At 37.3% G+C, this 26,484-nt stretch overlaps 1 protein-coding gene across 1 annotated transcript in view; it reads right to left on the reverse strand.

The window, feature by feature from the left end:
• FAF1 (Fas associated factor 1) overlaps positions 1–26,484 on the reverse strand; it is a 150,089-nt gene that overhangs the window by 90,231 nt on the left and 33,374 nt on the right. The window contains exons 4-7 of the mRNA XM_039711387.1: positions 24,695–24,903; positions 21,539–21,630; positions 21,114–21,202; positions 12,817–12,922 (exon numbers count right to left, since the gene is read on the reverse strand). Of these exons, the coding sequence (XP_039567321.1) occupies positions 12,817–12,922; positions 21,114–21,202; positions 21,539–21,630; positions 24,695–24,903 (496 nt within the window). The remainder of the gene's footprint in view (positions 1–12,816; positions 12,923–21,113; positions 21,203–21,538; positions 21,631–24,694; positions 24,904–26,484) is intronic.

The following is a 26,484-nucleotide window of genomic DNA, read 5'->3' on the forward strand; positions in this document are numbered from 1 at the left end:
AAAAAAGCGTAAAAATAACAACACTTCAAAAGCTTCTGACTTACAGTATTTTTTTTTCTGTATTGCATTGTAAGGACAAAATAGTACTTAGAAAAGTTAGGCCAGATATTGATATTTCATTTCAAAAAGTAGAAATTAAGAAATTCATAAACTTTTTTTCATTAAAACCTGCAAAATTCAATAAAAGAGAGGATGAAAGGCAGAAATGAGGAAGCAGTACAAAGTAAAACATATAAGTGAGCAACCAAAAAAAAAAAGAAACAGAAGAAAAAAAACTTTAAAAATATATTAAAAAAAGAGAAAAATATGCTATTTACTAAACAAGCAAAAGTACCTACAGAGTTAAAAACTCAGTTGGGTGACTGTCAGATTTTGTAAGTCATAGCCAAGTGATCCTAGATCTCACCTAAAAACTGACACAAGGCAAAAGACACAAAACGAGAACTGAAATTGATTTTCAGTTCTCATCTGATACCAATGTCGTGAGACAACAGATGCTTATTTCAGACAACGCTAAAATTATCCTCTACTTCAAACAGTTCGCACTTAGTCTGCAGAACAAACATTTAATCTCCAAGTTTTATTGTGCCTCACTTCGAACTGATCTTAAGAAAGAAAATTAACAAAACACAATGCTAGTAGTTCTCTAAGGGGAAGACTGTTTCTTTTTGGGTATTAAAAAAGCTTGTCTTACTGCTCATGGTGATTCTTTGCATGGCTACTCTGCAGTGAGTTGAAAACACCCACATGCACTTTCCACTCAATCTTTCATTTATTTGTTCCTATTCAAGAAGAATTCTACCACCTCTGTCTACAAATTTATTTTTGAAACGACACTGTTTCTGCTACAGTGGAGGCTTCCCAATGCTGCAGGATTTGAAAATACTGATTTGCACTACGGGGCTGATGTAGATCCAGCCTTTGTAAAATGGAATTGCATTGGTGTTTCACTTCAAACAGACTCCAACTTACTGCACACTTCAGCTTGGAGGATGAAACAGTGTGAGCAGGCAAACCATTTAGTATTAAGAACAAAGTAAAAGAGAACATGCACAATTTTGAGATTTCAATTAATAAGAAACATTCAATCCACAGGACCAGCTAGAAATGGACACTGTTAAAATGCCAAAATAGATAACTATAAGAGATCTTTCCCATAAACAGGTTTTCTCTGCAGACCTTATTGCACTGTCCTCTGTGCTAATGCAGCTGTGAACTGCAACTTGCCCTGTGGGAAGATCTAAGGAGGAGTTTCATCTCAGTCTATTGCTCTTAGCTCACCAAAAAAGAAACTTTCCGCTTACCCCAAACCTCAAAGAATGATCTAGAGAATTTATGTATTTTCCATTGGCCTCACAAGAGCCATCCTTGAAAAATTAACATGGACCTGCCTGACTTGGCATTTTACCTCCTGTGTCAGGGTGAGAAGTTTCACTGTATTCCTTTATACTACCAAAAAATGTGTCCACTTCCACTCTTCTGTTGTTGTTTTTTGTGAATATCAGAGCTTCTCCATTTTGTTTGTCTTAGTCCTGGCCTAGGCTGCCCTATGGTCAGAGCTCTCAGCTGCAGTCTGGTCTTTTCTCTGCCAGCCCAAGGTCAATACAAAGAATAAAAAAGAGCCAAGACCTTTTAAGCAGAGTGGGTGAAAGAGACTGTTAGTTATAGGTGAAATTGTCAACACACAAAACCCTCTGCAGATTAATCCAAGCACTTCTTACACTCCCCACTTTTGAATTATTCAGAAATAAGTCCTTCTTGCCTTAAAAGAAGAACTTTGTGAGTAAGTGCAAACAGAAGTTAATGCAAGACACAGAGGGGAGATGTTGAACTGAAATTCAGCTTACAGTTACAGAGAAATTAATAACAGGACACAAACACAGCTCACAATGTTTCTTAAATAGGAGTCACTGTGTTACAGTTGCTGAGTTCAGTAAAAGGAAGCTTGTCATAAAAAATGAGTGAAATCAGACCAATATAAAACCTTTCTGTTTCTCCTAAAAGAAATTGTAGAGATATTTGGGGTACCTTGATGCTGTGAAAATAACTGAAATTAAGTCAGTCCTTGGGTTGTTGGGGTTGGAGTAAGGTATGCACAGCTCTGCCATGTGATACCAGACAGACTTACTGCTATTTTATTAGCACATATTTGTAAGAAGATTTCTCTTTCTTATATAGAAATTATAGAAAAATAGCAAAACTTGTTCTTTCTACTCCTCTTTTCCTTTTTTTTTTTTTTGATTATTTGTTTCCAACATTGTGAAGATCCTCAGCTAGTTTGTACTTTCAAATTACATCATAATTTCCAAGAGACCTACTGGGCATTAGACATATCAGATAACAGGTATGAGATAGAATCACCTTCCTGGGGACAAGGGAGTGGAGAGTTAGGGTCTTGCTACATCAAATCTCTGTTGTTTATACCTCCCTCCCCACTTTTCTGCACTCCCTATTAATCAGAGTTTGGCCCAAAAAAATCTGCCTAAGCCTTTTTCTTTTTAACCTGACACAATAAGAATTGATTCATGAACACGTTCCTGGTTATTCACAAAGTTCTAGCTCCCTAAATATGATAAGAACAAACAGCATAATGAAGCAACAATAAGAAGTCTTGGGTCATAGCTCAACCTCCTTTCCAGGCAGCATCCACCCCAAAGATCTTTTCCTCATCTTTTCACAGGGCCACATAACCAGGCCCTGCTCTGAATGGCATTTTCTTGACACTGCTGGTTGTCCTACTTTACTTTTAAAATAATTTTACCAGTCAAACAATACTTTACATAACAGTGGCAACAGGAATCTCAGTGTGATTTGTTTGGGGCAGTCATACACATGTGGTTTTGGTGAGATACCAGCTGCTTTGGGTCACTCATGGTCTGAGGAGAAGCACATCAAACCAGAAACCACTGAAGGCAATGGTTTCATCCACATAAAAATGGCAACACTGGACACACATGCTCAGTCTTGTGGGATTTTTGGTTTGGTTGATTGTTTTCCTAGGGTGGACATCAAAACATTGCCTACTTAAACCCATCCTACTGAGCATAAAAGAAACAGAAAAATTATCAATTGATTTTTTTTTTTTTTAATACCAGCTCTATTGATCTTGAGAAACAGAAGAGGGCACTGAACACAGAGCTCCTGTCCTTCTTCCTGTGTACAGGAGCAAGTTCTGCAGAACTGGGAATTAGTCTTTGGTCAGAAGATTGATGATCTGATCAAAAATGGGCAAATTTCATACAGGAAGCCACTTATGGTGTGCTCATGTCCAGTGAACACTGTCCTCAGAGTGTTCAAAATCAACTCTGCTGATCTGACACACAGGTAACCCCAAACTTCACTCAAGCTGACAGATCTTGTGGCAGCTGCTCCTCTTCTGGAAGATCTGGTTTTCCTTTCCATTCTTTTTAAGCCTAGTTTGCCCTTATGGCTTTGTCTAGCAGTGTTTTAATTAGTTTGCCTCCACCACACCCAGAGGAGGTTGAACCTGAGGAACATCTGTACCCTATTTTTATTTATTTCTATGTACCCAGAACAGTGGATGCAGTCTCAAATAATTTCTTGTGCCATGCCTACTGTGATGTTCCTCTAGTTGGAAACTGGGCAGTTTGATTTGTCTATACATTGAACATGGATATTTACAGTACAAGTTTGTATCATTTCCCCTGTCCTGTACCATCATCCCCATGTAACTTCCAGCATCACTGCTTTTCACAACAAGGTAAGAGTAAGTTCACCTTGGTCTGCTAATCTAGGCAGGAAAAAATAAAAGTAGATTTGAGGCTTGGTACAAACCCAAAAATTGTGATCAAACTATATAGTTAGTAAATTGTTTGTCTAAATCTTTCATGTGTGATGAAAGATTATTATCATAATTCATTAGCAAATTACAGACTTTGTAATGCAGGCAGTCACAAATTTGGCTTTGTATCAATCAGTTGAGACCAGCTGGGTAGAAATTAACACAACTCTGGGATACATAAAATGAAGTGCTCTTTCATTTTCAATTCACTGGAAACTTTGAAGGAAAGAAATGGAAGCCCTTTCAAAAATGTCAGTTTTCCCTGCTTTTTGTAAATAATTCCATTCCACTGTAGAGATACAGAGATACAAATAAACATACATGGGATGTATGTAACTGAATACCACAGAAACTGCTCAATCAAAATAAATGTAAAGTATATGAAAAGCAGTGCAGTTTAAAAAAATCCTTTCATTATTTCTGAGACAGTCATACACATTAGTGATCACCAGAATTATTAAACAAACACAAAAGCTAATAACCAAGCTACTCACAAGATACAATATTGTCAAAATTCCTGCTCTGAGCTTTCCCAGTCTGCCAAATGACCTTGTACAAAAATGCTTGTTTTGATTATGTCTCCTTTGCCTAAGCTACAGAGCTGTGTATAGTGACAGCTGCATTTGGGAGCAACTTAAAACAAATTTTATCTTAGTGGCACCTAATCCAGAGACTGGTACAAGCAGCATGGAAAAGTCAGTGTCAAAATTAAACAATGAAGGCTTTTCTAGGAACAGATGCTTTTTCCCTGCAGCTGTAAAAACCTTAAAACAATCCTATGCCCCACTGTCTGGTCACGCAACTACCACAAAGCAAGGCATAAATTTTGCCACTTATTGCAAATATTTGCTGAGAGCTGCTATAACCCTTTTTAAAAACAGTAACAGGGATTTCTTGTGGGTGATTATGAGGCCATTTTATCCTTTAAATGAGTGCAAGGCTCTCCAATTTATGCCCACGATTCCTGGTACAAAACCAAAAGGATAACTTTTCAAATTCATGTTTTACACTGATATAGGAACATAAAAACCCTAAGGAACAGGTTTACTACAGAGATGGTGCCTGTGTCACTAAGATGTTATGGATGGGACCAACATTATTAATTCACAGTTGGAACAGCAACTGAGTGTTTTCTTTGCATAGTAATTACAAAGCAATGTAGTGCAGCACCATCATTACACTGCAATCAAGATACTTTTGACAATTCTGGTCTTGTAACTCCACAACCACTACTTTAAATATCCTTATCACCACAACTATCAAAAAATACCTCCTTCTATTCAGAGAATGCAGTGATAAACTTCAAGCTGAAATAGCAGCTCTTAGGAAACAACTTCTGTAACTTAATGAATATAAGTAAATCCTCAGTTCCCAATTAAGTGAGCAATTTACAATGTCAAGCATGTAGTTACGCTCCATATGAACTGATGGGGATTTTAGATTAGCTTCTGTTGTGTATTTAAAAGTGATAGCACCAACATGATTTACATAAGTAAAATATTTTCAAATATTTTCTCACCAAGCAAGCACTCTAAAATTGTGAAGTGTTTCCTTTCTTACTCAAGTTAAAAAAAAAAAAAATCAACTTTTCCCGAACAACAGTTCATTAGCACCTCACTATTTATAAGTATAATTGGGTTGTTTGATGAGAAAACATGAGAGAACACTGTGCCTACTATAATTTGCACAAATACAAATTTCATTGTTTGAAAACAAATCAGCAATTCAACGAATGTGTTTTTTTAATATAAGTGTATATCATGCAATAATAGAAGTGATCATATTATAGTTAACACAGGATAGAAAGGTTAAACCATGTTCTAAACCACTTTAATTTACAAGCTGTAAATTAATTTTTTTTAATTGCAAAAAAAAAGCTAACTTGAATTTTTCATTTGTTATTCAACTAAATATAATTCACACAGATAACAGCACTGTGCTATTTAGCTACAGAGTGTTGCTTTCCCACTCTAAATAGCACTAGAGCTGGGGACAGAGCTGTTTAATATGTTCATAAAGCTGCTTAGGTTTTCTTGTCATTTCATGCTAACACCTTTTTAATAGCTAGCATTATGATAGAAGCCTTGCATAAAAATTCACCAACCCGAAAGTAAAACACAGCAAATATTCAAAATCAGAATAGCAAGCGAAGGATTTAATTGCAGTTTTTAAAAAATTCAAGGTTTTAAATTAGGTCTTGATCCCCAAAATCCTTAGCATCCTTAAATTACATGAGCAAAGCCATTCAATTCAACATGATTACTTCTAAAATAAGGACAACTCACATGACTGAGCATTTACAGAGCCAAACGCATAACCAAAATTATAACAATGACTCCTCATTATTTTCAAATTCAAATAAATTGATCCTTATCCTTTGAGAGTTTCTCTCCAACCCAACTTACACTTAGGGATGGAGGGGAATAGAGACAGAGAAGGAGAGAAAGGAAGAAGAGATATAAACACACACACACACTAAACTGAGTGCTGACAAACTGAACGTTAACAGATGTGTGACTTCTAATTAGTTATAATAATCTGTGCTATTGGAACCTGCCTCGCCTTCCCTTGCAAATCAAACAGCCTCCTTTGGAGTTTAAAACTCTCTGGGTGCTTCTAAATTTATGCAAGGAAAAAACCTTGCTTTCAGCAAATTTTAGATAAACTACAGTGATAACTTTATGAAAGGAAAATATTAAATTATAATTATCCTAAACAGACACAGTCTTGTGAAACTAACCCTACATTCATATGAAAATACAAAGCATTGACTATAATGAATTTGATTCATCCTTGGACACAAAGCTTTACCACAGTAAACTCAGTCAACTGTTGCTCTTGCTTTTATATTCATAGTACTTAAATAGCGCACTTTAAAACAAAAAAAACTCCAATTGGCTTTTCATACATCCACCCTCCCCAAAAATAACGCACTTGAAAAACCCAAATGATATGAAAAGGCTTCAAGGCCTCTTTTCTCCTTTTCACAGCACTTTTTTTTTATTTCTGTTTGCAGTAATCTGCCTTGCACTTTCTCATTGCTACAGAACAAACGAGGAGGCTCAGCACTTTGAAAAGGGGGCTCAATGTGTAATGGGTCCACTAGAATTAATTTAGTTGCACCAAATCCATTGAGCAGTGAGGTTTTTTTCTCTTCTCAAATCATTTTGAGTCGGATGCAGCCCCCAGCCTTTGTAATTCTAGTAAAGCACTTAAAGTGCACAGTAGGTGTTCATCAGGACCATCTGGTCAAAAGCAAAACAAGCTGCTGATTTTGCCTTTGAATAGAATGAAGCAAGTGTGAATTAGTCTCTTCAATTAGCACTATTACAACCTGTCAAGTGCATATTGTAAAACAGGATTATTACAGTATTGGTCACCAGTGCAATTATTTACTCTCTGCCTTTTCTTGCATATAAAAATGTCCATGTTTACTAGTTTTTAATAACTCAAGATCGTTTCTTTAATGATATGCACGTCCAAACCCACCAAAATCAAATCACAGGTTATGAAACATATTCTGTCAGGAATATATTAGGTTTCATAATTAAGTGAGAAGTAGTGCCCTTTCTTTATCTCTTATTGCTGTTTGTGTTGCAGAAAAAGAAAAGTAGTTATATATATTTTTCAATGGGATATCTTTGAAACAGATCTCTTCAGTCAGGTATTAAGATATTTTAAGTGCCTAATAAAGCTATCACTGTTGAACAGGTACCTAAAAGGTATTTCCTCTTTATTTCCCAAGGAACTTCATCTAATTCCCCACACATGACCACTTACAAAAAGTTTATCAGTATTTCTTTCAGGTTCTAAAATACATTTTACCCTCGGAATGTGCTGGTTTTCTACAATACAAAGGCAAAAAAACAAATCGAGAAGTTGATTTAGCTTTTTAAAAATAGATTTTTCTCTCCTCGCTGAAAAAGTCAAAGCCTGGCTTGCAGGCACGTCCTCATTTACCACTGCAGAACACTGAGGCTATCACGGTGGTGCTTAAATTACGTATAATGCTGTCACAACTTGCTATAAATTGAGTATAATTTTAAGATGACAGACTTCTTTAAAAAGCAAACTAAATGTTCACATTTCACAAAAACATACAGCTCTCGAGTACAATGAGTATAGCAATGTATTTTAACAGCTTCTCTGATACTAGGAGAATTTAAACAATAGAACATTCGTGCACTTCCTATTAAATCCAAAAAGTGCTAGTTAGTGATTTTTACTACAACAGTAGTTTTCAACAATTTTAAAGTAAGTACAAAATGTCAAAACACAAAACAACTGTTTCTGAAATTATTAATATATTTACCATATTTGAGTACATCTATTTCTGGTAAATGTGTTTTATTGTAATTATTTAGCTACAGCATTAAAAAGAGGAACATTATTTATACATGCATTTCATGTCTCCATGCCAGTGTCTGACGTTCACTTCGAATGATCTCACCCAGCAACAACTGTCTTAAAAATATTTTGTTCAGACACCAAAAAACAGGTCTGAAAAAGCTACAAGAACATCAGCAGGATTATTTTTCTGCCTGCTGCAGGTAATTTCTCAGCTTACCTATATTTATATATTACATTTATTTAGGCCTCTTAAATGAGGCTTCTGCCTGCACGTTCATCGTGGTGATTTTGCATCTTGTTTAGCATTCATCCACTCACGAAAAAAAGTTTAAAGAAATTCATCACAAAGGATTTGACTAGGGTCTGTCAACACAGAATTTACAGTTTATCTCAGCCCAGGCAGTTGTGTGCACAAATAGTTCCTCCTCCTGCCTGGAGGGCTATTGGATACATTGCTTTCCATATTCCACCTTAGCCAGTGAGTCTGTGGGGAACAGAGAACAAATATATTACCTAGCACAGGTGACAGGGAGGCTGAGCAGGCAGCCCCTGCTTAAGTTATTGGCTAAAAGAACAGAATAAAAAGCAGAGGCAGCTATGCAGAGGCAGCCAGTATTTAAAAACCCATCTTCTCTGCATTGTTTGCACAGATTTTATGTTTTACCAAGAATTCTAGTGCCTAGTACTTGCTTTACATAGTATTCTCAACTGGAATTTCCAGCAGTTACAAAATAAGATCACCAATCTGTGAGGGGACTGAGGGTTCTGCATATTTAACTTCTCCACCCTTTAGCAGCCACAGCTTGTGTACACTGGATATTTTTGCAATCCTGCACGCAGGAATCACAAAAAGGCTTCAAAATCCATATCAAGAGTAAAATAGACAAATGTAAAGTCCTTGTTTTTTATGGAGCAATCCAGTTTGTTAAAAATGTTTGGTTTTTTTTTTTTTTTCTGTGTCACTGATTAAACCAAAAAGTGTAGAGCACATTATTGTGACAAGAACTCAAGCCCATTAAGTTTTTCATAAATTAGTTTGTCTGCTCCAGGATCAGAACACAAACTTGCTTTTAAATATTCCCCTTTCTGAAGAAGGCTTTCCCTCATTTCTGTAAAACAATAAAACTACAAGTTGCAAAAATGAAAAATAGTAGAAATGTTCATTTCTAAATGAGAACAAATTGGTAAGTATAATTAGAAAAGAAATTAATGTGGCAATGCCTTGTAATAATTTAGCATAGAGCTTCTCAAACCTGAAGTTAAAAAAATCTTTCCAATTTCAAGCAGTCTCTATAAATTATTGTAGCAGAATAAAGAACAAGTCTTCAGACAGAAAAGTCCATTTAGTCTTGTATTAGAAGTTCAGTTTGTCAAATTGTCTTTATATGACCATGTAATACACTGGAAATGTATTCATTAACAGTCTCCTAACTGGCACTAAACCTACCAATTTCCAATTTAAAATGCAGATCATGGAAAAAAGTAACCATTATATTTCCCAGAACAGTATCTGCCTAGAATTAATTTAATACTGCAATTTTACAAGAACAAATGGATGTCAGAAACCTGTGACACAGATTAACTCACAATTTCTAACATTCCAAGTTAACTACTCCCCTGCCCAACTCAAAAAAAAATTTAATCAAATATACAGAATTTTTGACAAGTTCCATTTATTTTTTTATTCCATTTCCAAAGATTCTACAGAAGTTCGTGATCACAAAACAATATAACTGAACGTAACTTATATTTTTTACGATGAGAAAACAGATCTTAATACGTAAAGAGTTAGCTATTTCCATAAAGAATGTTAAAAAATAAAACAAAGGCGTTTTCAAGTACCCTCCAAAATCCAACTATGAAAGTAATATGTAATCAATTTTGGAAGCAGACATGAGCACTACGGCATCAGGCTCCTCTCAGATAATTTTTTGTCACATGGTTTCCCCATTAAACACCACAATTTCTTTGAAAAAACAATTCATCCAAATATCATTTACTATTAAACATGCATTATCCTAAGCAATAAAAAAACAGAGAACTGCAGCAATAGTAGTTTAGGAAAGCACAGTTGGGAGCTCACTGAATTTTGTATTTTATGCACTGCAAAACATTTCTGCCTTCTGAAAGGGTGGTGGGGTTGAGTTTTTGGTGTGAGTTTGGGGGGTTTTTGAGACCCTTGGAAAAAATATCTATTCCTTAAAATTCACAGTACTAATAACAACAACACACTGCACCAGTAGCCCTTGAGAGATAGTTGCACCCAACTGTGGCAAGAAGTAGAACATTTCTAGAATCTTAAATATTTCTTTTAATAATTGATGTAGTCATTTTGAATCTTTCTGCATAGGATATGGCGTGTGAGTAGATTGCATTAACACTGCTTAAACATTTCAACTTGTCAGTATGGCCAAGTCGATTTCTGAAATATTTGCTGTATTTTCCCATCGAAACAGTAATAAAGGTAGAATAAATATATGCCACTGCTTTATAATCACTGAACATTAATGAATATTTTATGTCTTTTTAAATCTCCCTGTTTAATTTAAAAGGGTGAAATTAAGTCTCCTCCCTGCAATATGCCAATTATCTGTAAATCAAACAATAACTTGGCCATTATAGTCCTTTTTGTTAATATACCAGAAGCTAATTTGAAAACACTGAGCGGCATTTTTAGGTAATAATTGAATAGTCCTTCCTGCCCTCTTGTGGTTGGCAACTGCATCACTGAGCTTCTCCACCGTTACAAACATACACCAGGAGGAAAGTAAACTATTAATTTGTTAAAGTGTGAACAAGAGAATGAAGAGGAAAAAAAAATCTCACAGTCCCTGGAGAGGACAGAGACAAAGGAGACAAAGAATGATACCACTGATTCCTCCAAACCACAATGACTGCCTAGATTTGTTACAATGATTACTCTAAAAGAAAAAAAAATTAAATTAAGAAGCCATTAGGGAGTTAACATTCAAAACAGTGCTTGTTTTCTATAATTAGACAAATGTTCAGCAACCCCTTTTACCTCAGCAAAATCCCCAGGGATTTCAGGAGCCTTTGCACAGACAGACACGTTCACCTGTTCAGGATCAGCTGCACAACAAGGGCCAGAGAGCTCCTTTCATTTTAGCCCCTTCACAATTTTATACACTCTATTGGGTGTAACACTCAGATACAAAAAAAGGCAAAGAAAGGTTTTCTGCTCATGCTGGTTACGTGGTGATAGGGGTTTTATTTTGGTTATTTAAAGGGAATATCATAATGAACTTTTAAATTATGTTGATTTCATAATGATGACTGTAACCACAACTTGCCATTGACAACAAACAAGAAAACTTCAGTGCATGGAAAGGCAGCCTAGATCCCCCTGGCACAACTTTCTGGCTCCTTTAAGCCAGGTAAGACCCACCAGCAAAGAAGTAAATGACACAGCATTGATAAAAACCAAACAGACAATATATACATATGTGTTTTCTTTTAGAATCTCACCATTTTAAAATTAAAACCACATACTTGGATGATTTATTTCCATAAATGTTCAAATTCATTATAAGTCTAGAAAGTCAAAGCTCAGCCCCTCAAAAGTCAAACTGATTCAAGTATGTTTATTTGTATTACCACAAAAAAGCAAAACAGAACTTACGATAGTAGATCTGAACATAAGAAATAGAAAACAGGCTTTCACATGAGGGAAAGATCAGAATTTAGATCTTAAGAATAACAGGATTCAAAATGAAAACAGTTAGTGATCATTTTTCATTGTTGTATGAGATACTACTCCCATATCTAATATTACAGAACTTAAATTAATTCTGTCTACCATGTCAGCATGCGACATGAAAAACTTCAATAAAATCTGTTCAACCCTAAAAGACTGAGAGAAGTGTCAAACCAATAATAGCAAACATACATTTAATTTGAAAAGCAAACATTTAATCTTAATATTTTGTAATGTGAATTCTGAAGATTCACATTTCTAGGTTGTTTGTCAAGTTTCCAGAAGGCAGTGGGTTATATGGAAAATAACATCCACAACATCTGGCATTAGATATACCATGGAGCACTAGACAACAACCTTAGGGCTTGGAAAGGAGTTTTTAAAATATGCAAGGGACTGCTTATTCTGAATTCAGACAGTTCAGAGTCACATCAGAGATATTTGTTCCTTTAGGACTTAATTCTGCTGAAGTTCTCTCCAATATCACCCCTTGCTGGCCGTTCCACAGAACGGCAGCAACGTCCATTACACACAAAACCATTTGGCTCCCAGGCCAGTAAGAATTACAGCTCCCCAACAGCAACAAGCACAGTGGCTGAGGTGCCTACAAAATGGAGATGGAGCTGGTTAAAAGAAGGGAAGACAGAGAGAGCTTCAAGGGGTTTCAAGTAAAATGAAATTTGAATAACTCAATAAACTGCTTGTGTATACGGAAGTGTTTGTGTATTTTGCTACTACAGTACAAAAAGAAACATCCTTTGGTATCATTTCATAGAACACAATTTTCTAACTGAATTCTTTAATCCAATCTTGATAATCCAGTTGATTAAAATAAAAAAGACTAATAAAATACAGGAATATCCATCGAGCCTACGCAAACCCCCTTTAAGAGAGCTGGCATTAGCTATAATGAGCTACATTTATTCTTCAGCTGTGAAACAGCACTCACCTCCTGAATGGTACTGCTTCCTGAGAAGTTGAGGTTGTACTCCCGCTGGACTTCTCGATGGGTGACAATCAGCATGAAGTTTTGATTTAATGACTCCTGCAGGGCCCTGAAATGGTTGAAAGAAAAACAGGAAAATCAGGGATAAGCATGTTATAGCTTGTTTTACAGTTAGATGCAGAAACCCCAGGGTACCCTAAACTCTGCATGGACAAGTCCAGGCACAACATTATCATCTCTCTTTTCACTCTTAAATGCAAGGAAGCATGCTGAGAATGACCAAAGGCCATTCCTGAACTCCTTCCTTAATAAGGTGACTGCAGCCTTTAAAGCTCATCTAATGTTAAGTATTTTCAAAATGGAGAGAGTCCCATTATCTTCACAAACCTCGGGTGTATTTAGCACTCCTAATGCCATTAATAATAGCCTTGTCAGCATATTGATGGCCAGACCAAATATCAAGCTATGATGCACATTAAGAACTGATGGTAAATAGAACAAGGCAAAGCATGCTCTTGCTTCTCAAGGATAACCTGAAGCAGAAACCAAGTGGAAATGCTTCTGCTTAGATTAATTTAAAAAACATAAACCCAGCTAATTAGATCTGGAAAAGTAACCACAGCAAAATTTCTCGTGTGGGTATTGAACATTTAGAAAATTTAGTTCTGCTCACATTGTTTTAAATGGACACTCAGAGGGTTTTATTAAAAAAAAAACAGAGAGGGTTTTAATAAAAATAAAAACATAAATAAAAATTAAATTAACAAAAATCTTAAGATACAGTTTAACCAGACCAACTATATCTTTATGTTGTTACAAACTTGGGGTTTTTTTTTTCTGATTTTCCTGGTAGTAAGACATATGGATATTAAAAAGGTATCCTGATTGCTTAATTAGGTACAAAATTATGCAGCTCTCTACTTTTCAAAGCAGAAGGCAGGACTACTGCTATAGACATGACAATTATGGCTGTGTGCAATCTTGCACATGCTACAAAACTGCAGCAACACTGTACCACACCTTGCGTTTCTAAACAATATTTATGCAGACTTGACTTGTTCAGTGGCATATGAAATTTAATGAGGTCTATTCAATTCTTTTTTTTTCTTATCACACACACTTAAAAGAATGACAGACTGTTTTTCCTTCACATCTTCACTATTCTGTGACACTTCAACAAGCCATACCTCTTAGCACTAAAGGACAAATTCTGAATGCAGACCAGCACAGCTGTATCTTATGATACAAAAAGACAAGAAAGACTCCTCCATCATTTGAGATCTGATTTGTTCATTTTAACTCCTTCTGGAATTACTGATCTGCTGGTTTGCTGCTCAGATGGGAAGGAACTCATACAATACTCAGTGGATGCTTTAGCCAGAGATACACAGTTTGCTTGAACATCTTAGGGAAATCTACCTCACGGAAATATCTTCACTGGGAAACCTTATTTGGCTCCATCCACATCTCAATAATCACATACTACAAAACAAAATCATGAAGTGCTATTTCTTGTCATTTATGGGTTTCCAGTATGGAAAATAAATATAACTCATTGCCAATGCTAAGTATGATCATGTGCATGAGACACACTACAAATATAACTGGAGGCATTGATGCTGAACATGTAGTTTTCTGTACTTTCACAAGATTTTCAACAAAAGGACTAACAATTCTTTAAATACCTAACAGTCCCTCAAAAGAGGGGAAAAAATAAAAAGAGGAGTCCTGAAAAGTTCTACGCCTACTTTCAAAGGTAATTCTAATTTGATTGTTAGTAAGTTTTGCATCCCCATAACCATAATTTCTATTGGCAAATGTTCAGTAGCAACTAAAATATCCTGCTGTGCTTTTTCAGATTCTGATTTTTTATTTGTTTTCAGCAAATACTGGAGGCAAATGACATATTTAATTGCTCTGAAAACATTAATTACCGCATATGTGAATGGCTTTGGATTCCATACAGACTCACACAAGGTTCTGTTAAAGCTAATTTTGACTCTGTCTGAAAATCTGTAGATGCTAACTGATAACATGACTCATGTTTTCATTCTGTAATTGATGTAAACATAGAATAAACAGGCCAGTCTGATCAAACCCTCAGTCTCTCCAGTTATGCATGATCCACACACTTCAGTACAACTCAAAATACAGTTTGCTAATAAAAAGCATCCACTCATAGGAAAAGTTTTCCACTTATGAGAGCAGGAAGTATTTTGGAAAGGAAAAAATATTCTTCAAACAAATTTAAATGAAGTGCCTAAAAATTAAAAGCTTTAATTTTTGAACTAACAATTTTGACACCTCTACTTTTGGGATTTCTAAGCAACACAAGTTGAATGTTGTTAACAAGCAAATTATCAGTACATATTTATTGACAAACAGAGTGAAAAAAGGGCTGAAAATTAAGCTGGCAAAAAAAAAGAAAAAAAAAGAGGAGAAACTGGGTTTGAAAGTGTTAGCAAATGCAGTGCATGGTTAATTGTTCACTTTTTCTTCAGAAAAATAACAAACTGAGGAACATTACTTCTGCTTACACAGAAGTGCGCTGGTCAACTGCTCCAGTCCTTGGAGCTCCCACATCAAAATCTCACATGGTCTGACAGCTGTAAAGCTTGGACAGTGTCCAGGAGAAAGTCACAGGGAGGAGGAATTGATGGCACACCTGATGGGTCACTGATGCCAGCGCTGGTGCCCACCCTCCTGTGTGGGATGGGGCTGATGTGAACACACTGCCAGAGATGTCTGTCTCTCCCAAAATCACTTCCTCCAGCAAAGGGGGATGCAGATTAACCCAAATTACTTGGACCAAAATACATCTTGCCCAAAAATTCCATTTCAGCCATTAAGGTAACGATCAATTTTACAAGGTGAAAGCATTTAAAGGAAACTTCTCACTGGCAGTAAGATGAAGCTTATTTCTATTTCTCTTTAGGTCCACATAAGTGGATCGAGAAGACTGACTTTGAATACAAGGCACGTCTCTAAAATTTTGGCCTCAGTGTTTGCAGCTGTTTAATTTTCCTACAAATGTTATAGTTCACTACAATTTTCCATATAAAATAGCTATATTAAAAGGGGAAAAAAAATCAGGCGCAAAATGTAGGTCCCATTAAAGACAATACAGATTTTTTCCCTTCTTTTTCTTTGTTGCCACCAGTGCTAAGCGAATACAATTAAACTGAGAATTAATTAGTGGGAAAAGAAAACTAAATTCTGGAAAGAGACTAAAGTAGGCCACTCTTACTAGAAGATTTTTCCCCTACTGCAAACCCCAGCCTCCAAAAGCATTTGCTGATAGGTGATATACACCATTACAACCTTTTCACCTCAGCTGAATGATTCTGCACTCGCTGTGCAGCACAAGAGGCAAGGGAATCTGTATTTTTGGGCACCAATCCTCCAATTGAGGTACCCTGCCTACACCCAAAAAAGAAGTTCAAGAACAGACAAAAGAAAACAGATCAGAGCACAATCATTGCTCTGATCAGTTCTAGCAAGAGACTTGGATATAAAAAACAGATTGATTCTATCTGCTATTAAGTGATGGCATTAATGCTCTGATTTTTTATATGAGACTTTGCTTTATGACAGTATTTTTCTTTGAAATTTTAATAATATTTTAGAATTTGACCAAAAGTAAATCCTTAAAAAATTATGTGTAAATGCTCCTTTCATTCCAGTTTTTATGAAATACACTCAGTATTTCCCACTAGCCAATATCTTCCTCAGTCACACAGATTTCCCCAAAACCTCTGATTTTTATATAAACAGGTATGACACAAGGTAATTAACATTTCCATTTTAAACTTACAGATTTATATAAGCTCATGTCAACAGAAGTCCAAATTTACTGTAATTACAGATTATTTACATTAAAACAAAATAAGAAATCAGTATGTAAATGTAATGTTTGTTGTAGCTAATGCAGCAGGAGGTGGTAGATTAGGTTCAAACAGCAATCAGTTAGCAAATCTGGCTAACATGTAAATGAGCAGAAGCCCTTTTGTTTACATTCTATTGCATTTTAAACTTCAGGATTTTTAAACTGTCTCATGAACAGATGGGAAAATAAAACATTAATCTTACCATTCTTATGGAAGCTTTCAAAGTAACTAAAGCAAGGCACTGCTCCTGTCCAGCTAAACAGACAGGACTAATAATTGGAGTTGCAGGTTACATCGTTCTTAATTAACACTCTGCTACAGTTGATAACGTACAACAAGACACCACATCACCACCACTGCTCTGCAATCATCTAAAGCAGAGGCATTCAGCAATATATGCACCTATTGCTTGAAAAAAAGGGATCTGTGGGTTTTTTCTTTTCCATACAGATGATTACACTTGTTAAACAAGTTACAATCACTCAGTAAAATTCATTATTTCTAATAATCTCCATGGTATGCACCTGGGGTTTTAAAGCTTTTCAACTTTCCAGTGATTCATCAAGTATAATAAAGTATTTTTGCTAAATAGCTGAAAGTCAAAGAAAGTACAAAATACATTATATCCATCACAATAACAACAGCAACAAAAAACATCTCCCAGAACACACAGGACAGAAAGGAGAGACGATCTGGATGACCCAGCTCCATGGCCAGACTCCCATGCTCACGCTTTTCATGATTCCCTCTTGCATTCTCCTAAACCTATTTCCTCAACTAAGTATTTCCAGCCTTCAAGAAGCATCCAAGACAACAAAGGGAAGGAATTGCTGAGGAAGGGATTAATCTAATCTGACAAAGCTGGTGCAAGGGATCTATCCCATGGACGTTGAATGGTGGACATTCTTTGGCATCTTTCCTTTCAGGATTTCTTTCTGAGGGAAATTATGTTCTTTTCCACCCACCTGGTAACTTCTGCTCCCACCTGGTAACTTTTGAACACAGTCACTGGTTTTAAGGTCTCATAGTGTTAGAAAGGTTTCAAATACCACGTGTAAATCAACAGCCAGGAGGAGGAAGGGGACCTAAATTACCACCCAGCTCAGTAAAAGGCTGCATTAAAAGTGCAGTATTTTATACTCATCCAGGTGATCCCTGGCCAGTGATCTCAAAACTACCCACAGGACATGATTCTCCTTTCCTTTGATACCTGACTGTGAGCTGGAGAACAGATGCAGGGCAGGCTGATACTCTGTGCAAGGGGAAAAATATTACACAGGTGCTACAAAATACACAACTGGAGGCAGCATCAGAGGTAGGTGAGATGATGGGAAGCATGGAAGGGGAAGGCTGATTTACTGCAGCTGCTGGGACGAGGGAGGAATTCACCAGAAATCAGACTTCCGTATGTCCACAGCTCACAGAACACATGGTTATTGTTCTGGATATCGTGCATGGGTAAGTATGGCTCTGCCAGTTGAAATTGTGGTAGCAGGGTGGAACAATACAGGTGGTATTTGACATTTAAATTTAATCTTTCCACCTCAATTTACTAGCATGCAGCAGTAATTCACTGGGTTTCTATTACCTATAAAAGCTTTAGGTAGGCTACTGATGAGCAAAGATACTCCAGGAGATTTTTGTTTGTTTAAAAGGCAGGATCACTTTGCCATTACATTTAGATGCTGGTTTTCAGTCAGTTCTGGGTTAAGCCCACTCAGTCTGTCACAATAAACTTCAATGCCTTCATACCAATATGTTGGAATAGGATGTTTCAGACAGTGTTCTGCCTCACTATAAAGAACAGACAAAACTGGAGCTCACAGAGCTGAGGCCAGACTGTTCCTTTTAAGAAGGGCATATAGATAAAATATCACATACTGGAATCTCAGGCTTTTCAAATATCACTTTCTGGTGATATTCAAATCACGACTATTTATCTCTAGTTCAAAACAGAAGGCATTTGAAGAAAACAACAGATGAACTCCCAGAGCAAGAGGCAAAGTTCCTCAACATCCATTAATAATAGACGTGAGCATGACGCTTTTAAAAATTGTGGGTAACAAACTAATCTGAATAATAACTGACCTAACAGTAGGCAGTAAACAGTGTAACTGGGTTTGGTACATTGCTTCAATTAAATGTGTTTTGATCTGCATTGATGCTTTAATTGGAGGCAAGCCTCCCCTTTCATCTAGAATTTATGACTTCAGGAAGATGATCTAGCCTTCAAATTATCCGTGTTTAAATAGCCACTAATTAGGCACCATTTGCTGTCCCAAAGCTACCAACTTTTATCTTAAAAATATCCAGAACTAATCTCCACTATGAAACAAATATAAACTATAAAAGGTAACAACTACTTTGATTTTACTATCAAGTGAAGTTCTTTAAAACCATTAATCCTATAAAAAAGGCTAAGAACTGTTTTTAAACAGTTTGTTGTTATATACTTTACTGCAGTTGCAATAAACAACTCTCTTCAGACTCCAGTTTTCTCTCCAGATTTATAACATTCAAACTGCAATATACAGCAATACCTAGCTAGAAAATTTTGAAATTGGAAATTAAACAATTAGCAGCTGTAGTGTCTTTACACTGTTCTTCAAATAGCTGCTAAGGTACAATGCTTATCGTCCTCACACACAAATTCAGCTCCTGTTTGCACATACAGTTCTTGTACACCACCCTGTCCCAGTGCCACTCTTCCCTCTCTAAATGCTCCTTTACTTATTATTATTTTTATAGTTCATATCAGCATTCTTAATTCTTCCACAGACTACACGTTAATGTGCACAAGTACCTTTTAGTAATACACAAAGTCCTTTCAGTCCTTAGGAATGCAGCTACAAATTTCTATTGACTCTCCAAGAATTCCTCTCGCCAGTAATAGAACTGCCCCTGCAGCATGTTCTCCTATCACCTACAAGGGCAGAAAGCCAACTCCCTCTTCGGACAAGCTGAAATCCATGCATTTTGCCCAATTCCAAAGGCATCCATGAGCTGCATCCCCCCTGCATCCCGGTCCGGAGCAGCTCAATTCCCGCGCACCCTCTAGCGGCTACCGAGGAAAATTCCCATTTTCCTGGGAAACAGCACATACAGGACAACCTTCGGGAAAGGGAAAGACACGGAAAAAACCAAACCAAACGAATTGCTAATGACTTTACAAGAATATTTTCCATATAACGTCGGTTCCTTTTCAAACCTTCGCAACATTCCCTGCCAGCAGAAAGAGACTGGGGGTGCTGCTGGACAGGGGCTGAACACGAGCCCAGCATGGCCAGGGGGCCAGCAAGGCCAGTGGCACCTGGATTTGAGCAGGAATGTGCAGGACCAGGACAGTGACTGTCCCCCTGTGCTGCCCAGGCCACACCTCGGGTGCTGTGTCCAGCTTTGGAAGGACATGGAGGGGCTGGAGCAGGGCAGGAGATGGGAACGGAGCCGGGGAAGCGCCTGGAGGGAAGGTCCTGAGGTGACTGAGGGAGCCCGGGGTGCTCCTGGAGAAACCCTTCAGCTCAGGGGAGACCTCACTCTCCAAACACCCCAAAAAGAGGAGTCTGTCTCCACTGCCATGCCTCAAGTGGAAGAATGAGAGGAAATGGCATTAAATTGCACCACAGCAAGTTCAGATTAGGTATTAGAAAAACAGCTTTCCCTGAAAGAGTGGTTAAGCACTGGATGAAGTTGCCCAGCGATGTGTTCTCACACAGTCAAGAAGTGTTCAAGAGATGTCTGGATGTGGCACCTGGGATATGTTTCAGGGGTGATTATGGTGGGTTGAACTAAATAATCTTGAAGGTCTTTTCCAGCTTTGATGATTCTGTGATTCTGTGACATATGAACACTCACTGCTTACTTCTTGAGTGTTCAAATCAGTAATAAAATATATCCTTCTCAATTCAAGGAAATAAATTATAATTCATTATTAATGAAAAATTAATTTTATATTGATTAACTATTCAGCCCATCTGCATACATTTTAAAAGTACAAAATAAAATAATTCTGAACAGACAGGAATGATTTATACAGATTTATAAGATACATTAAGTGGACCAACATAAAGCAGCAATTTATGCAAGGCCAGCTCTTGTTTCCACAGGGACCAGATTTCTGTTAAATTAAAGTCATCACATCTGTGACATGTAAAATTCTGTATGTACCTAAGAGGTTCATGTACCCCACCAGTTTTAAAAACCCCAACAAGCTTCCTTTTATCCCAACAGTCACTAGTGCAGTGATAACACTTCGTATTTACTGACTGCAGATTCCTAAAAATACACATGTGGCTTCATTAAAAAACACCAAAAAACCCCCCCAAAAAAACCCCAAACAAACAAAAAAACCAACCAAACAAAAAAATCCCCAAAAACAAAAACCATACACATAGAATTTATGGCCAAAAGACTTACCCAGAATGACTTGAAGAAGGCGGAGGCAGGTCAGGTGTTAGAACATAAAGACTATTATTTTTTGGCAAGTGTAGACTTTTTAAAACAGTCTGAAGGGAGAAAAAACATTATAAATATAAAACATTCACCAATTCTGATTTTTTTTAATCATAGGCATGTATTTACAATATCAGCAAATATTTTGTTTCAAGATACAATCTCTGTTACTTCAGGACATCATTTTATTCTATACATTATATACAAACCAAACACAAACTGATTTGTCCTGATTTTATTTTGCAATGTTTTAGATTAAGAGTTCTTTGTGTGCCACCCAAGACATCTGACACTGTTTGAAACTAACAATTCTTGCATTGTAATCCCCACCCACAGATGCTCAGTTTGAAACTGAATTCAGTTAACTGAAAACACAGTTGAAAACTTACACTATCATCTACATCTCCAGTCTTCCACCCTTTCAACAGCATTTTAGATGCAGGAACCTGAAGTTCATTTTCTAGAATATGTTTGATATCTCCTAGAGAGAAAAACAAAGAATATATATAAAATATACACATTTACTGCTTTATTTCAAACAGCAGTGAGTTGTACTTAAAAAGCAAGAGCAAGGAAAAATTTACTACGAGAAGGATTTTCAGTCTAGTTACCCTTGTAACATACCCTTCAAACAGTAAAGGACAAATGAAGCTTAAAAAAAATCACAAAGCATGAATGATTGGAGAATTACACAAGGATTTGATGATTTGGACATATATATTGGTAATTCTATATTCCATATTTATTAGGCACAGATAGCTGTGTGCTATCTGGAGCATCAGACTTAAAGAGGGTGCAAATTTCTGATACCAAATTTCATTAGAATTAGTCCAGACCTAAGGAACTGGAATGTTCATACAACTGACTGTTCTGACAGCTTTTTCAATGTTTTGTATATTTTGAAGCTCTTCTGCCCCTGTAGTTATTACAGTCATAAAGTTACTCAGGCTGGAAGGTACCTCTGGAGTCCATGTGACCCAAGCCTTACTCAAAGGTCTAATTAAGCCAGTTTAGTCAATGACTTGTCAGCTGGCTCTTGAACACGTCAGGATGGAAGTCTGACAACTTTTCTGCCCAATCAGTTTCAGTACTTCACCACCCTCACAACAAAAGAAAAAATCCTTTATTTAATGTGAATTTTTGATGTGTCTGTTTCCTCCCATTCCCATGCACCTCCAAGACAACTCTGGCTCCTTCCTCTCCATGTCCTCCAGCAGGCAGCTGCAGACAGAGGTCAGGTCTGCAGCTTCCCCTTTCCAGCAGGCTGAATAAATCCTCTTCTCTGTGCCTCTCCTCCTGTTAGGCCAGAGCTCCAGAGCCCTGGCCAGACTAGCTGAAGGCTGCCATCATCTTTCTTGTGGTGAGCACCTCAAAACCCCACACAGTGCCCCAGATGCAGTCTGGCTAGTGCTGAATAGAGGGAAATAATGATTTCCTGGGATCCACCAGCTACAGTCTCACCAACAGGTCTTCTTCGCTGCAAGAGCTCATTGATGAAGCACCCAAGACCCCTTTTATTAAATTGTTTTCTAGCCCATCAGCCTTCAGCCGGGTATCTGGTGGGGATAACATGGAGTTATCCCATGCCAGATACAGGACTTCAACTTTATTTTCTTGGAACTTCAGGAGGCTTCTGTCAGCCTATTTCTCCTGGCTGTCCAGGACCCACGAAACAGCATCCCTGCTCTCCAGAACATCAGCCACTTCTCTGAGCAGGTTAAGATTTATTTTGATCAGTTTTTTATCCAGTTTTTATCTTAACATTATAACTAGAAAAATACAACAGCAGAGTACATCAAAGGCCTCACTAAAGCCACAGTGACATTCTCTCTCTTGTCAACTGAGCCAGTCATCAAATTGTAAAAGGCAAATAATGCTGACTGATCAGGTACAATTTGCCTTTAGTAAATCCATGCTGGGTGTTCCAAATCCCCTTTTTTTCTCTCCCGTGCTCAAAAAGTGCTTCCAGAAAGATTTACTCCATAATCTTCCCACAGACCAAGCTCAGCAATCACCACTGAACACAGATTCACATTTGCCTTAGCATCTCTTCTCCTGCTGATGTACTTACAGAAACCCTTCTAACCCCTCAGTGGTTTCACCTTCAGCCAAGCTTTGGTCTTCCTAACTCCAAACCTGCACACCTCTGTGCTCCTGTGGGGCAGCCCACCACTACTTTCCAGCTCTGGCTACTTTGGTTTTGAATTTAGCTCAGCCAGAAATGCTTTTTTCTTCTGTGCTGGCCTTCTGCCATGCTTGCTCCTCTTGCATGTTGGAAGGAACTGTTCCTGTGCTTTGAAGAGATTGTCTTGAAGATCAACCAACTCTCTTGGGCCCCTGTGCCCTCCTGGGCAGCCTCTCATGGGAAAGCAGATCCCCATAAAAGCAAAATCTAGTCTTTCCTCAATTCCACAGCTGAAGTTCCAAAATTTGCCTTGCTCACTTCTCCCAGGAGTTTAAACACAAGGCTGCCCTCCATCTTTATCTCCCAAAATATAGAAATTCTACACAAACTGCCTTCTGCCCTACAGCTTTCAGGTGAAAATCAATTAAGAAGTTAATAAGAAAAGAAAAATCAAAGCAGCACAGCTGAAAAATTCTGATCTGGTCAGTTTTCGATGTCTAATTTCCATGGATGTAACTCAGCACAAAGGAAAAGAGAAAAACACCCATGGATAATTCAAGCCGAGCACCGCTAGGTGGCGCCACCCAACACCAAATCCATTGCCGAAGGGACAAGCGAGGATCAAAAGTTTCAATTTCCAAATTTCACCCCGGACAAAAGGCTGCAGCACGGGAAATTGCTTTCATCAACTATTCCTTCACGTAGCTCCTTATTTGGATCTGTATAAGCTCTTCACTAAAAATTTAAAAATGAAAATACTTTTCTTCCTTAGCACAAGTAAATTAATCCCCAGTTTGGGGAATATGAAAAATAATATACTCTGAAATGTGAGCATACTTCTAACATACTTCTTCAAAATGCATAATTTTCAGAGTAAAGGCAATAAAACTGATAGAATGCATCTTAATTTGAATGAAAGAGTCAAATAAAAATTGAACTAAGAAGAATGCAATGATGTTCCTCACACCAGGAAGAATTCCTCTAATCTTGTCACTAATCCTGTGCAGAACGAGATGCCATACAGATTCAAAGAGGAAATGCCAAGATCATCCACTTATTAATAGCTTGCATCTACACTAATCCTACCCCAAATTACATTTTCATGCCTCAACTTAATCATTAATCTTCATTTTGTTTCTGAAGCAAGTTCATAAGAAAACTAGATTTCAAAATAAATATTTGATAGATCACTAACCTTTACAATGGATTAGTGAAATTTTGCTTTTTTAAAGCTGCAAAGAGATTTGAAAATGGTTAGTAGCTGTGGAGGCTGCATTTTTGGGGGGATCTTTTTTTTTCTTTTTGAGAGGTTTTGCTCTGCTTTGCTTTAGGACTTGGATTTTTGGGCTTGAATCTTTTTAGTTTGTCCTTTTAACAGTTTCACGACAGCAGCTTTCATTTCACTTTAACAAATCCTTACCAACTGTAGAGCTGTCTTCAAGTACTACATCCACATTTCTGTCTCTGTACTCAACCCTGAAGTCAAGCATTCGAGGCTGTCTTTCCACTATTTGTCTAGATGGCACTACATGGCGAAATGCTGAGGAGGAGGAAGGAGCTGAGGAAGCTGCAGCAGAGTGACTGCTGGGGCCATACGCTGGTCCGTGCAAAGTCTCTACACCGTACTCACTGAAAGACAGCAAACAAGATGATTTCAACAGAACAGCCTGGCATGTCTACCCAGAAGTTAGGAAAGCAAAATGACAGTATTATTCACTTACTACAGTCCAGCACACATCTCCTGAATTATTGCTGTTGTATCTGAAAAAAAATGCTTATTAAAAATGAAAAAATAACTTCTGTATTAGCAATTTTAACCTTTCAGGGCTCAGGAGAACTATAGGAGATCAGCACTGGTGTCAAACAAACATTTAAAATCTACTATGAAATGAATACCAGAATTATCTTGACGAGAAGGATTGTTTCCTGTTCCAGGAGTGTTGTGGCCATATAAAAATTGGCACCATGGCAACGACCAGCTTTCTACATCATTGGGCTAGTATCCAGTGAAAATGAGAATAAGAAATACAGCTCAAAATTCTGCACCCAGATAGGTATTTTCTCACACCAAATTAGTGAAAAACAAATCAGATATGAAATAGATACATGTTTAAGGTAAATAAATTAAGATAATGAAGCATCTGTTTAAGAAGAAAACACCTGTAATGCAATGCTGAATTCTAGCTTGCTTTCAAGTTCAAAATCCTGCAAGGCTCCTGGAGATTCTTATAAGGAGGTCTCCATACCTGACTCTAAGGATACCCACAGCATTACAGGTCAGAATAAACTGGAATACCCTCACTACCCAGAAGCACTTCATCCTCCTCAGTGAGCCTCTCCACAGGAAACATGTAACTGAGATTGGAAACAGGTGTAACAAAACATGACATTTCAGGAATATCACCAGGCCAAAAAAAAAAAAAAAAATCAAATTTGGAAGGCACGAAACTTCATCAGGTAAGCCTGGGGTGTTGCCTTTTAGGTGTTCTTACCAGGGAGATGCTGGGCAATGACAGAATCCCATGATGGATTTCAGAAATGCTGCAACATAACTTGTCTCATTTCCATTCTTTATCAGAACTTATTTCAAAAATTCCTTCTGTTCTCAAAGATACCATGAGATTCTCAGTGGAAGTGCTTCACAGAGCAAGTCAAATCTGTCATCTAGAGGAGGTCTGAACTTTAAAAAGTGCAAATGTGGATGGCATGCATGTCACAGAAGTACTCAGCTATTGCAACTCCCATCATTGTGCCGCTCACATTTGAAACAGAAAAACATGTTATGCTTGTAAAACAAGGGGCTCCTTCAGTTCTCACATCAGCATGCTCAGAAGGATGAATGCCCAGCTACAAAGACCCACACTCAGACCTATGGCTCAAAAGTCAAAGGCCCACATCACAGCTCTAGAGGAGTACAGGAAACAGTAAGTTCAGTATTTTAAAAAGTATAAATACCAAGCGATACATTATTTTCTTCAACATGATGGACAAGTATGAATTAAGTACATTTCAGTAACAATTCTGTTAGTAGACCCAAGAAGAAATGAATATCCCAATTCTCAGGATTGGATTACAAAACAAGCATCTTAAATATACAACAAAGTGTACTTTTTTCTCTTCAATAAATTAACTTGCTTCAAGTCCAGTTGCATTGATTCGATTTGATTCCACCACAAAAGGCATCCTACATGTCTGACTAGCAACCTCTAA

The sequence above is a fragment of the Passer montanus genome, unplaced genomic scaffold (genome assembly GCF_014805655.1).
Source record: "Passer montanus isolate IOZ18808 unplaced genomic scaffold, ASM1480565v1 scaffold25, whole genome shotgun sequence".
NCBI lineage: Eukaryota > Metazoa > Chordata > Aves > Passeriformes > Passeridae > Passer > Passer montanus.